The sequence below is a fragment of the Sceloporus undulatus genome, chromosome 1 (genome assembly GCF_019175285.1).
Source record: "Sceloporus undulatus isolate JIND9_A2432 ecotype Alabama chromosome 1, SceUnd_v1.1, whole genome shotgun sequence".
NCBI classification, from domain to species: Eukaryota; Metazoa; Chordata; class Lepidosauria; order Squamata; family Phrynosomatidae; genus Sceloporus; species Sceloporus undulatus.
In genome coordinates this window covers 68,326,299-68,340,319 of record NC_056522.1, presented here as the reverse complement: position 1 = coordinate 68,340,319, position 14,021 = coordinate 68,326,299, and the positions used below count along the sequence as shown (strand labels likewise).

General features: G+C 38.8%; 1 protein-coding gene across 1 annotated transcript in view; it reads right to left on the bottom strand.

Moving 5' to 3' along the window:
- The window catches only part of ARID4B (AT-rich interaction domain 4B), a 119,446-nt gene that overhangs the window by 84,997 nt on the left and 20,428 nt on the right, over nucleotides 1-14,021 (bottom strand). Inside the window, 2 exon segments of the mRNA XM_042453175.1 lie at nucleotides 746-811; nucleotides 3,065-3,175. Of these exon segments, the coding sequence (XP_042309109.1) occupies nucleotides 746-811; nucleotides 3,065-3,175 (177 nt within the window).

The window sequence follows — 14,021 nt, the reverse complement described above, 5'->3', positions numbered from 1 at the left end:
CAGAGACTGGCACTGAAAAAAACACCAATCAGCAAGGTGGGGAGGCGGTTGTGTATTTGTGAGGGAGAAGAGAAGCACAGGATCATTGTTTGGGCACCTTCAGCAGACCACAGCAAAAACTACCAAGGGCCACATTTGGCCTGTGGTCTACGGGTTGGTATGGGTAGGCCACTTACTGCCTAAACCTTTCTCCCCAAGGCATAGTTACCAGAATGGCAACACATTATAGATGCCACTACCTGGGATTGAAAGCACCCCATGCATAAGTGAAATGCACTTCCACATATGTATAATGGAGCATGTGGGTGATTTCCAACATGCATGCACGCACACACACACACACAAACCTTCACAGCTTTCTGTGCTATTTCCCCACCCTCAGGAGTACTTTTTTTTTTGGCAGTAAAAGGAGATGCTAAGATCATGCAATGGAAGAGGAAGGCCAGAAAAGTTTTGGTGCACCCTCAGAACATTGTCTGTTGTCCTTTAGATCACAATCCATATCTACTCTGATTACACATGCAGTGCACCAGATAAGGTACCAGTTCCTCAATTTAACAGTTCAAAATATTTTAATCCAGCTCTAACAATGTATAAACTATGTTTTATCCAGCTTGAATACTAAATAATTTCTTGTGCCTCAGAAATTACTTTTGATGCTGGGTCATTAAATTGTTCAATAGTTAAGTATTTAATATACTTTATTATAAATAAACCTTTTCCTGAAAATATTAAAATACATTACCTTTAAAGGACCTTTTATGTGATCATCTTGAACTTCCACAGTGGAAGAATCATGTTTGAAAGTTACCTAGAAAACAAATTTCAAAGAACAATAAAGACAATGTAAGTATAGCTATCATATTTCTGATCTTGAATGTCAGAAGTCTATAATAGCTGAAGACTATGCCAATAGCTATCAAATAACTATCTAACTCAAATGCTTAAACAAATATTACTATACATATATAATATAGAAACAGTACTTACAGTGGTTTGACCTGGATGGCCCTTGTAGTCTCTTACAACTCTATAATTCTATAATCTCAATGCAGGTGATATTTTGTGGAAAATACCATGAGGCAATTATATCTATGGATTACACTCTGACTATGTTGGCGATTAGCTTTTCCAAATGTACTCTTGAATAACAATTGGTTGATAGCACGAACTTCTTTGCCTATCCATTAAATTTACAGTGCTTTATAAATAAAAGTTAATAATAATAATCCTAGACATCTCTAACAGCAAATGCCAAGCTTCTTATTGCCCATCTGAAATCCTGTGTATGGTTTACAGGAAAGCTCTAAAATTCCACCCAAATGAACAGCTATAAAAGGTAGAATCAAACTGAACATCTCCCAATTCTCACAGACATTGAAAAGTTTATGTTCCTCCCTGAGGGGAATGTATATATGTATATCTATGAAGAAACTAGCCTAAAAAACAAACACAATGCTTGTTCTTTATTCCATATTATGTATCTTGAGAATCAAGTACTTCAGAGTACTTAAGTGGAATGATGATTCTAACTGCCTGTTTGAGCTGTACTGCTGGTCATGATTTGGAAATCCAGGTGACCAGAGGCACCTCTAAACAGAAAGAGATTATCTGACAGCCAGACAGGAACCTTGAATCCCTCACTTAAAGTGATATGGGTAAGGGAACCATGCCTATTTCCAACACTTACTTGATGGAGAAAGGGTCAGAGGAGACAAGCAAGAAAGAGCGGCCCAAATCCACTCCAGCCAGAAGCCACTCCAAACCACGCTAACCACACAGCCCACTCCCAAGGTGGGCTGCGCAAATAGGGGCCAACAAGAGTCAGATTATCCAAGCTCCTTTTTGCTCCAGCTCAAAGGACCAGAGCGCAGCATTGTGTAATCTGTTTTGGAGGCATGCATCATGTAATCTGTTTTATCCCTAAGACATTTCTTTTTAATTATGTAATACACACACGCACACACACACACGCACACACACACAATCTCTCCCTTCCCAAACTTAGTAAAGAACATGCAGTGAAACCAAGATGCTTTGATGGAAATGGTGGCTGAATTGTAGTAATATCTAGTTTAAAATCTCTCTCTCTCTCTCTCCTCCAAGAACTGCCGTATTGGCCATGCAGCAAAATATAGTAATTCAAAATCCACAGAACAGAAATACTTTTCTTGGATCAACTAATTTTTTTAAAATACACAACAGCTGAGATCAACTGGGATAGGAGGGAATCTCATCTCAAGCACATTCTTATGGTACAATTTTGTGGTAAATTTATAATTTGATGGTTAGTTATATATTTACAAAAAGGATTAATGAATTGATCACACTGATTAATTGATGTATGTTTTCTCTCTTCCTAACTATGATTACAGTTCTGGTATCACTTGCAGGTAAATGCAAATAGTTCCAGTACAGAAAGCTCACAAAATATTATAAATTCGTATTAACAAAATAGGTCCGTGGGGGATATCTAGGCCTCCCTGAAATGAATGGAATCTGTGCAAGAACATGTATTTATGCAAGGAACTGCAAATGAGATGCCAAGATCACAACTAGTTTGGTTGCTTTTAGACAGAAATGAAACCACATGTAATTGATCCATTATGCCCCCTTAATTTTTCCATATTCTTTATTTCCAAAATCTTTATATCAGTAGTCTTAATACTCTTAAGGAGTACCACTTCTATATTTTTTAGTTACTGTTACAAAAAAAACAACAGTAATGCTATGCTGGTGCTGCTTACACTCAATATTATCATAGCTAATCAATCTATCCCCAACAAATTTACTTGAAGGGAATTAAAACTGATCATTCCCTCTTAGGGAAGGAAGTCCTCAATTTGCTTGAAAAAATCTACACTGTGAGATCAATACACTGGAGTACTCTTCATATATTTGAGGGATGGGAAACATGTGGTCCTCCAGATGTTACTGAACTACAGTTCCACCATCCTTCACCACTGGCTTTACTGGCTAACGCTGATGTGTGTTAACAGTCCAGTAAAATCTCAGTAACATTCCCCACACAGTTATACACAATAGTACATACAAGGATACATACCTTGACTTTAACTAGTCTTTTGGCTGTCTTGATCTTGGCCTCACAGAAGGCCCCTCTATATTTTGCACTCACATCAGTGCCCACTGTCAAATATGGAGGCTCATCAAGGGCCTAGAAGAGGAGGGAAAAGGAAAACATTTATGTTAACCCTTCTAGACATATTTGCACACATGAATGTATACATACAGATAATCTTTTAAAAAGAGGAAATATCACATTTATCAAAATGAGGCAACTAATATTAACTTAAATATAAAAAATTATTCTTGGCTCAATTTACTCTCACTTTTGCAACTACAATAAGTGAAAATAAACTAACTACTAATCTTCATCAAGTTAAAACAATTCAAACACACATACAGAAGTATAATGAATATACATTCACAAAATGAATTTTTAGATTACACTCGTCCATATTTGTGGGAGTTAGGGGAACAAGGCCCATGTGAATGTGGAAAATCTGCAAAGGTGAACCCCTCCCACCTCCCCTCCAATGCCTGGGATGGCTTTCAGACACATGGGAGGGGCCAGGCTCTTCCCCCATCTTCTCCTGCCTTTAACTGGCTCCGGGAGCCAGTAAAAGGCTGAGGACGGGGGAAAGGAACAGGTATGTGCCTGCTCCACTCTTTCCCCCGCCCTCCCCTGCCTTTAACTGGCTTTGGGAAGTCAGTAAAAGGAATGGGAGCATGAGGGAAGAGGCACAAGCGCACACTCTTCCTGGCTGCTCCCTCCCTTCTGGAGTTTTTCCCAAATGGAAAAAGGCAGGAGAGGGAAGAGGAGGAGGAGTGCACACCAGCAGGTTTAACATTCACGAATAATCAAAAACATGAATGTTAAGTCTGCAAATGCAGAGGGACAATTGTACTACACGGAAATTTAACAGATTTTAGATATTCACAAAATGAATTTTTAGATTACTCCTAATGGAATCTAACAGATTTTAAAACTATGGGCCGGAACAGATGGCCCAAATACGTCCCCCTTCAGGGCGTCATCAGCGCACAACGTTTAGATGCCGCACATCATGATGACGCCTTGAAGCCACCTGGAAGCTGGGCAGCTTCAAAGCGTGGCGTTTATATACAGCATGCCATCAGAGCAGCTTGAAGCCACTATGGGGCCACGGCTGGGCAGCAAAAGCTGCCTTTTTGCCACCCAAAGGATGAATGGATCCTTGCCACTCCCTTTTCAGCCAAACTGAAGGCGGATTGGGGCCACAGCATGTGGTTACCACAGCCCCAATCCATCTTTGGAAGGAACAGCTTCAAGACGCCACTTCGGGGCCATCTGTTTTGGCCTTATGTCTCATGTACACACTTTTGAAAGAATATCACATTACTCAAACATTTGACCTCAATAACATACATTTAGTCATTTTCCAGCCATTATTCAATGCTCATCATTTGTCATGTATATCATCCAGCACTAAGCAATTGTTACTGGGCAACTATACCATTAACATACCCTTGTGCTGAATGACCTGTTATATTTATATGCTTCTCTGTATCTAAGAAATTCATTGTAAATGATGAAATCCTCAGATGGATTCCCAGCCGTGCTTTAGAGTCTAACTACACATTACATGTATCATAGCATAAGTAACAGTATGTGAGAACATACCAGAATACATTTGGAGTCTCTGTTTCTGAGAAGACACCTCTTGTCTGGAGTAAGATTTTATAGAAGTTACTGGTGTAGAAGAATACTTTAAAGAAACAGAGGTAACATCATAGCCCTGTTTAAATATTTGAAGGGATGTCATATTGAGGAGGGAGCAAGCTTGTTTTCTGTTGCTCCAAAGAACAGGACCCCTAACAATGTACGCAAGCTACAGGAAAAGAGATTCTACCTAAACATTAGGAGGAACTTCCTGACAGTAAGGGCTGTTTGACAGTGGAACACACTTCTGTCGGAGAGTGGTGGAGTCTCTCTCCTTGGAGGTCTTTAAACAGAGGCTGGATGGCCATCTATCTGGTATTCTTTGACTGAGAGTTCCTGCATGGCAGGGGATCAGACTGGATGGCCCTTGTGGTCTCTTCCAACTCTAATATTCTATGAACAGAAGTCCCTGAGAATCACTAGGACCAAATCATTCTCCAAAGGCCTTTTCATTTGAAGAGCCACTAGACTGCACTACTGAGGTCATCTCCTAGCCCCTGACCCCTGAGTGTGATATATACCAGGCTAAAGGTATGCTTAATCAGTAACAAAACTCCTAGCCTGATGCTTATGAAATTCCCTCTGCAGTTTTACTCAGGAAAAGAGGACACATTAAGCGCAGCCTCTAAATTAGGACTCAGTTGAGAACTAGGGAGCTATGAATCAGCCTGCTACTACAAAATCCCATAGCTTCTGCATAATGGGAGGGGGCAGGAGGGTTGCATACACGGTTCTTTTAGGATTTACCTTCTCAGGTCCAGTTTCCAAGGACTGGGTTGTGCCCAAATCCCAATGTCTGACTCCAAGTGCAAGGGACCACTTAGCTCTTGCAAGACAGAAAGCAAGGCCAGGCTCACAAGGGGGCTTTTTGTGGGAGAAAAAAAGCACTGGGTATCTTTTTCCATTTCATTCCCCCTGCTGATCCTTTAGAGAAAACTAGATGCTAATATATGGAAGCCCCAAAGGTTGTTTTTTTGTGTGTGTGCCTTCAAGTTCTTTCCAACTTACTTTGAGAAGCACTGTCTTAAGAGGCATTAAAGGGATGACAAAAATGCTTTAGATGAAAATGCTTTAGATGTGTAATATCCTGTCTTTGGAAGGTTTAGGTCAATTTAATGCCCTCAAAATGTTTTGGACTATAGCTCTTGTCACCTCTGATTATGCTGGTGGGGTATACATAAATTGTTTTAGGAAAACACAGCAGACTCTATTAGGCAGCATGCTACTACCTAAAGATGTGCAGGTAATATCTGTTAACCTAATAGCAAAAATGGCCCGGTCACAAACAATTTTATTTCCAATTTAAGAAATTGCAGTCAATATTAAGAAATATATACTGCTTCAGATCTAATTGTTTTAAGTCAGAAAACATAATTTATGTCTAAAACGTTGCTTGTATCAAATATCAAGAACTTGCCAGCAACTTTTGCCACAGCTCTGCTGGAGAACAGTTAAAATGGACAGATCATGAACATGGCATGCTTACGCCTACCTAAACCCCATTAATTCTCACAATACACCCAAAATTACAGTGGAACTTTATAATAGGCCAAGTGCTAATGGAAATTTCCCATCTATCACTGAAATCAATGGAAGAGGGGAACCTTAGATAAAAACTTTCTAGCTCACTTTGGAATAAGATATCTTAGGATAAAGAGTAATTCAGTATTGTAGCCAATTAAGCTTTTGTGACAGAAGAGTTATATGCCCTATACAGTTATCCCTCCATATTTGCGGCTTTGATATTTGCAGATTTGATTATTCACGGATATGATTAATATGTTCTCTCTAGGAATATCTAGGTCCTCCAGTGCAACTCTATGGTCAACTTTAACTAAAAGTTGCACTGAAGGTCATCTACTAGGCCTTTGTAGCTCCTCCTATGGTCAGTGTAGGTTGGACATTGATCACAGAGTTGCACTGGAAGACCTAGAAAGTCCTAGAGAGGTATCCTCTCAGGTAAAAACATGCTGTTTTTGTTATTTGCAGTTTTTCCATATTCACGGGGGTCTTGTGCCCCTAACCCTAGCGAATATGGAGGGATGACTGTATAATAGAAATGAAATGAATTTCATACAGTAGCGCTAAATAAAACCCACAAACCACAGGAGATGTCTAGGCATGGGGCATATGGCAAAGATAAGGAAACTGATGCCTGCAGACCCTTTTTGTGCCCCCTCAGAAATGTTTGCCCCTAAGGGGGCGTGGAGATATTTGGCTTGTTTTTGACCCTCCCCAGCCTCTTTTGAACCCAGAAGCCTTTGTCTCTCAAAAGAATGCAAGCTAGAAGCTAACTTCTGGATCACATCATATTGGGGGGAAAGGCCTCTCTTAGGTGGTAAAATTTCCCTCTCTATCCTCAAGGAGCATTTTAGGGCAGAAGAGGTGAAAGGTACAGCCATCCAAGATCCCCTGGTAACACAATGCATCACCCAACTCCTGACAGTTCCCCACCCCTGACATACAACATACACCTCTCTAACTTCATGTTACATATATTCTGAACTCACAAGGAATTACTCTGGCAAAGAAATATTATGGATAAAGAGCACTTTATAAGAAAAATAAAGAACTCTGCACTGGACTCCATGCAAAAAGGGGAAACTTTGCAAAATAATGTCATGTTGTGACATGAATGTGACACTGTACTCACATCATAAAAACATCCATTTCCATGGGTTATCACTGCAGGCTCCACTTGTAATTAGTTTCTAGAAAGCTTATTTGCTGGTTTTCGGGGGGGGGGGTTCATCATCACCACCACCACCTGGCATTTCCACCCTTCTATATTGGCTTTAGCAGGCATAAGATACACTGGAGCATAGCACAATGGTCTATCAGTGACCTGCACTAGGTTTTCTCCTTAACGTATTAATTAGAAAACTGGTTTTCCTGAGATTAAGAGCACATGTGATAAATTACTAGATTCATACATTTTTATCAGGAGCACAAAAATTTTAACATGAACGAATTATACTGAAGTACTTTCCTTAAGCTAATGTTAAATGTTTCTCTTATACACAATCTAATTTAGAGAGTGTAAACGGATGTGCATATATCTTTACTTTGACAAACATCTGTTGATAATATACTCTTTGAGCTTAAAATTATTAAATCAATCCATAAATTTGCTTTTTAAATTTGGTCTAGAATACAATTCCCCAGAACTGGCAGATTTTCTTTTATATATATAGTAAATGCTCTGTTTATAAAGAATTTGAGGGAAACCATGAAGTTTACACAATTAGTTATCGGTATTTAAAAATAATTTATACATTAGATTTTTTTTTTAGAGTTATACTTTAAGCTGTTCTTTTTTTAAAAAAAAATTTACCCAAAGACTTCAGTATTGTATATAAATCAAAGGTAGATCAGAACGAACTCATAGGTTGACAGGCAACTTGAAGGCACACACATACACAACTTAAGGGGACAGTGACACTTTAAGACTAAACTACAGACAGAATTGTATGGTTCAACTGTTTTTTGCTGCTCCCATATCGCTGCTGGGACTCTAGTGAATTTGGCTTTGAAGAGCCAGGCAAGCTCATTAGTTACATATTAACATACATATTATCCACTTTACATTTTCATTTAGCAGATATCATTTCTGAAACTTCTAACTTCAAACATTTTGTAGTTTGAAATGAAGTTCAAACCTAACAATGGCCAATTTGTGGTTTTTGTTGTTGTGTGCCTCAGAGTCATTTTAGAATTATGGCGACCCTAAGGTCAACCTATCTTGGGTTTTTCTTGGCAAGTTTCTTCAGGGGGTTTGCCATTGCTATCCTGAAAGGGTGTGACTTGCCCAAGGTCACCCAATGGGTTTACATGGCCAAACTGCAATTTTAACCCTGGTTTCCAGAGTCACTGTACCATCCTGGCTCCTAACTATGGTCAATACACTGTAATATCACAGTTCTAACAGAATTGTTGTTGCCTTCAAATCATTTCCAACTAAGACGAACCTTTCATGGGTATTTTGGGCAAGATACGTTCAGAAGAGGTTTGTCACTGCCTTTCCCTAAGGCTGAGAGCATAAGTTAATTTAATTAGGCTGATTATAATTTCACTAGTGTAGTTTAAAATTTTATCGTAGCAAAGTTCATTTTGGTAAATACCATATCTACTTTGCTTAGCAATGTATTAAAAATTGTATAAAGTGACAGTGTAAAAGTGGTTGATATTGACATAAGGGTCCTGTGAAAAATGTTTTTAAGGCTCGATTCCACTCCACCATTCATTCATACCAGATGGGCTGTTCTAGATTAACTAACGATCACAAGCTGCTACAGTTAACTAGAAACTTTCTAGAAACCAGCTGCAGCTACCTAGAGATTTTGATCTCCCTGTATATGAGTGGTGTGACACCACAGCAAACAAATGTGTCAGTAAAAGTGCAGAGAAAAGTCTAATAGGCAGTATCATCAGAAGTTGGAGAACGGAGGGCTTCAACATCAATGGGTTAGGTATCTCTATCCTTAATAAAAGCATCTACTTTCCAAATGTGTTAATTTGAGCCACTTAGTTTAATTAACACAAATGCCTACATAGTCTTGATCTGGAGAAAGCACCATGACGTTCTCAAGAAAGGAAATATTATTTTGCTTCTCTAATTCTCTTCGCTCAGTCCCCATACTAAAGCCTTTCCACTCCCTTGTTGCCTTCTGGGGCAAGATGCTTATTGTTATCCTTCTTGAAAAGGACAGGATGATTAAAGCAAGGCAAGCAGCAAAGAGGCCAGTAAGCCCACTCCACATATATGCCAATTAAGATTGCATTTAATAGGACTTTGCAACCAATTTGGGGAGCAGAGCTGAAGGCAAGTCTGTTCATAACAGGACAGAAAGATTGGGAGAAAGAAAATATTAGACAAAAATCACAGGGACTGGGTCAAGTAACTGCACTTAAAAAGGACCAGAAGACCAAACAATGCCTCCCATTTCAGTTCCTCTTCAGGCATTCACCTGAACAAGCACTCCTAAAACTGGGGTGGAGATGTGACTGAACCGTTATGCATGAAATGAGCTTTAGACCTTTATGCAAGAAGTGAAAAGAGTGTTTTGTAACAGCATTCAGTGAATGTCATTACAGAACTTCTGTTACTGTGAGACCTGCTTGATCCAGGTTCCTGGTCACAGAACACAGTGATACAGGGACATTCCAAGGTGAAGCTTGCTATATCTCTACCATCCATTTAGCTCTGCATGCATTCAGGCAATATTTCAAAAGGGCAAAAGTGTCTGTAGAATTAAACCTGCTGAAACAGGTTTACTTACTTTGTCCTGGAAACTAATTTTCTATTTATGCAAGCTAAAATATTATCTGCTTTCTTTACCGCAACATCATACTGCTAGGTCACATACAATTTATGGCCAACAATAAAGCCAAGGTCCTTCTTACACGCACTGGTGTTGAGTCAAGTATCCATCATCCAATAAGTGAGGTGTGCATTTGGAACTTGTGGCATAAATGTAGAATTGTGCATGTCTGTTGAATTTACAGTCCACCTCAGTTCTCGCGATCTTCAGACACGTGTCCTTTGCTTATGCGTGAGGGACAAATGTAGGGAGAATGAATGGGGCACGTGCCCAAGGCACGCGCCTGCACACCCATCCCTATATTCAAGCCAATGGGGCTTGAAAATAGGCAACACTCTGGGTTTCCGTGAGGGTGAATGGATCCCTCGTGAAAAAGGAGAAGTGACTGTAGTTCTATTAGTTTCAGCCCAATTTTCTAGTTTATCAAGGTCCTTTCAAATTGTTTCTTCTAATGAGTTAGATACCCCTCCCAGTTTTGTATAATCTGCACACTTCATAAGAATTCCCTCTAAGCCATCATCTAAGGGCCGGAACAGACCGGCACCTTCAACTGACTTCAAGCAAGCTTAGACTTTTACACACACCATACCTCAAGTCACCCAGAAGTCCCTATATTCTCCAACCCACCCCAGATTTAGTCTACAGCCCTCTTCATCTTGATATCTGAAAGAAAACTAACTTCATATTGAGAAACGTACAAGTGTCAGCTCCAAATCATCTTAAGAACTGTCAAGGTATTAACAGTTATATAAGATACACAGTATGTAATGGGAAACCTTTCCTATTGTCAGGCTTAGTAATATTTTGTTGCCACAGAATGGCATGCATATGAAATGTTAATTCAAATATGCCTCTGAGTGCAGATGATGCTTTTCCTTGTTACACTGCCTGCTTTTGCTCACAGATCTCTTTAGTTGCCAGGGGAACCTGGCTTCAAGTTCAAATCATGTTTGAGCAGAAGTCTAGGGTGAGTCTCTTAAGGTAGGGGAACTGGTCTCAAAAGACAAATTCTCTGAAAGCAATTGCTGCCACTCAGGAACAAAAAAACATTTAAAGCCAAAAGCACATTGCATTTTACAAACTATTTATCTGCTTATAATGTGTGTGAAGGGGCTTTAAAAATAGTCTCATTAACCTCATCACACTTTCTTTTACTATTTTCAACAGTTGTTCTAAATTTTTTAGTAATGTCTAACAATTCCGTGAACTTTTATAACTACAATTCAGCTATTTCATACACACGTTTACTGTAAGATTTTATGCGAATAAATATAGAAAATTATTAAAATTAAAAGTTTTTCTCTTTTTAAAATAAAAGGCAATAGAAAGAGTCTGGTTCTTACTTTCAATCAACACCTGGACACTCTCCAATACAGTAATTTTCTAATTCAGTGTTTCTTAAGGTATCTTATGTGTGGGACTGGCAACTATCTTGGGGGAGGTGAGACCTTGTCATTTACTTGTATTTTAAACTCTGTTGTTACCCGCCTCGAGGTGGGATATAAATAAATAAATAAATAAATATTATTACTATTACTATTATTATTTTCCAATGAGCCAGGGGCAGGTACCATTTTTATGCCCAATAGCTACAATGGTTTCTTTATTTCCTGGAAACTCACCTACAGGTAATGGCTTGTGGATCAGCAGTGGTCCCTGAAGCACACCACTTTTGAGAAGCACTGTTCTAACTCATAAACATTATGATGATTTTAAAAGCAGCAGATTTTGGCCAAAATGGAAATATGTTTTTAAATGTTACCTAATTTTTAGGATACTTTAAAAAATCTTTAAGAGACAGCAGCAATATTCAAGACATTTTTTAATTTTTCAAATCCTTAAATGTCTTTCAATATTTTAAAAATTAAAGCATCATTGAAACACTAAGCAAATTATTTTTTATACTTGCATTATTCTCATGCTCTCTTTTTTTCTTTTGTTGTTACTTTCTACCACTAAGTTATGATAGTTAGAATATAATTAGTCCTAAACTTCATTGTGTTGGTAGGGCAGAATGCTAAAAACATATCAGTATGACAATACCCCTTCAACAGCGGAAAACAGGAGGTAAGGAGGAAATGGTGGAGACAAGTGGGCCTTCAACTGGGATCCTATTCCACTCTTGAAGGAAAACCATTGCAGAGGGAACAGAGTTGGAGGCATTGTGGAAAAGAAGCAGAAGAGTAACTAGCTTAGTTGGGATTCTGTGCTCCTTTAAAGGCAGGACACATTCCATCCAGCAAAATAAAGTTAAAATTAAAAAAAAAAACTATTGCAACTGAATGCATGAGGGCCAGATGTTTGTCCCACAACTGGGAAATATACTAGCTGAGAAATTCTGAAGTCCAAACATGAACTTCACCGCTCTCTGCCAACCACATATGAGAATATGATGCTGACTAACGCAGTAGCCAATTACTGTACTGCATCAGAAGTATATAAGCATTCAAAGTGGAACAGATCTTAGATATCAAGATGTTCTAAGGAACTAAGAGAATTAACAGCGACAAGAATAAAATATAATGAGAAGTAGAGACAACAACAGTGTTCAGAGAGCCTGTTGCAGGTATCCTGTCTTAGGGAGTCCAGATACTAACAACTAACAGGAGCCATGTTATCAACATGGGCTAAAACTGCAAGCATCCAAAAAAGGTAAACTGGGTCACTAGATAAGAAAATTGTATTTCAGATTCAGATTCCTCACTTTGCCATGGATTATCTGCACTGGTCAAACCATATAACTAACTACTGTGTGTTAGTCAATACACAGCTTCCTACACATAGAATATAAAGCTTAAGTATCCATGTGCATGAAGAGAACATGCACTCCTCAACAGACTTCTAATCCAGAGTAAATTCCAACCTGGTAGGGAAACATCCTGCTACCATAGCTAACCTCATACACATAATTAATTCTTCTACAGTGGTACCTCGGGATACGAAATACCCAGGTTACGAAATTTTCGGGATACGAAAAAATCCCATAAGAAATAATTGTTCCGGGTTACAAATGTTTTTTCGGGTTACGAAAAAACTTTTGGTGCTTTTCGGCGCTATTTTACATGGAATCGCGGCTTTTCCCCATTAGCGCCTATGGCATTTCGGCTTACGAAGGCTTTTCGGGTTACGAAAGCGGCCGCGGAACGAATTACTTTCGTAACCCGAGGCACCACTGTATATGGAATTATCTACCAAGAATTCCTTCTCAATTCTCTATATTTAATAGATGATTTGTACTTAATAACCACATTCGTTCCCACAATGCATGTATATGAAAAGCCATCAGCTGGGAAATTTAGAACACCTAGAAGAAAGTAACCTCTCATTTTTATTCTTGGCATCAATCCCTAATACACACCTAGTCACAAGAAATTTTGCAGCTGTTACTCATTAGTCAATATCATCATGTCGCACCAGTTTTCTGACAGGTAATCGTTCAGTTTGCGCAGTGATAACGATATATCATACACCCTGCACATGTAAAATGCAATAAAACCTTATAGCAGAAGCACTAGTGACTTGTAAGAAGCCAGCTCTTTAGTGGGACTGCCATCTTTGTTTCCACCTTTGTTTCTATGTCTCTCCAGAATGTATGATAACAATGCAACACTACCCAGTATAGATGCAATTACGAAGATGGCTACACTTGTTGATCATAATGACATCAAGCTCTCTCATCCATTTCTTGTTCATTTCTGTTGTCACAGACAATGGTGGTCATGGTGATTCTTATTCTTATTACTACTATCCCACCTTTTTCCAGATTGGGACTCAAATACAAAAGTTAAAATATGATCAATCAGAAAAACCATATGTAATTAAACCAGCACAACAAATAGCAATATCCAGCACACTGTGTAAGATGGGCCTTATATAATTGCTCCTCAAATGCCTGTTAGAATAGCGAAGTCTTTATATGTCTGAGAAAAGAAAGCAGGGAGTGTTCCTTCTCTGGGAAAGGAGTTTCAGACCTTGGG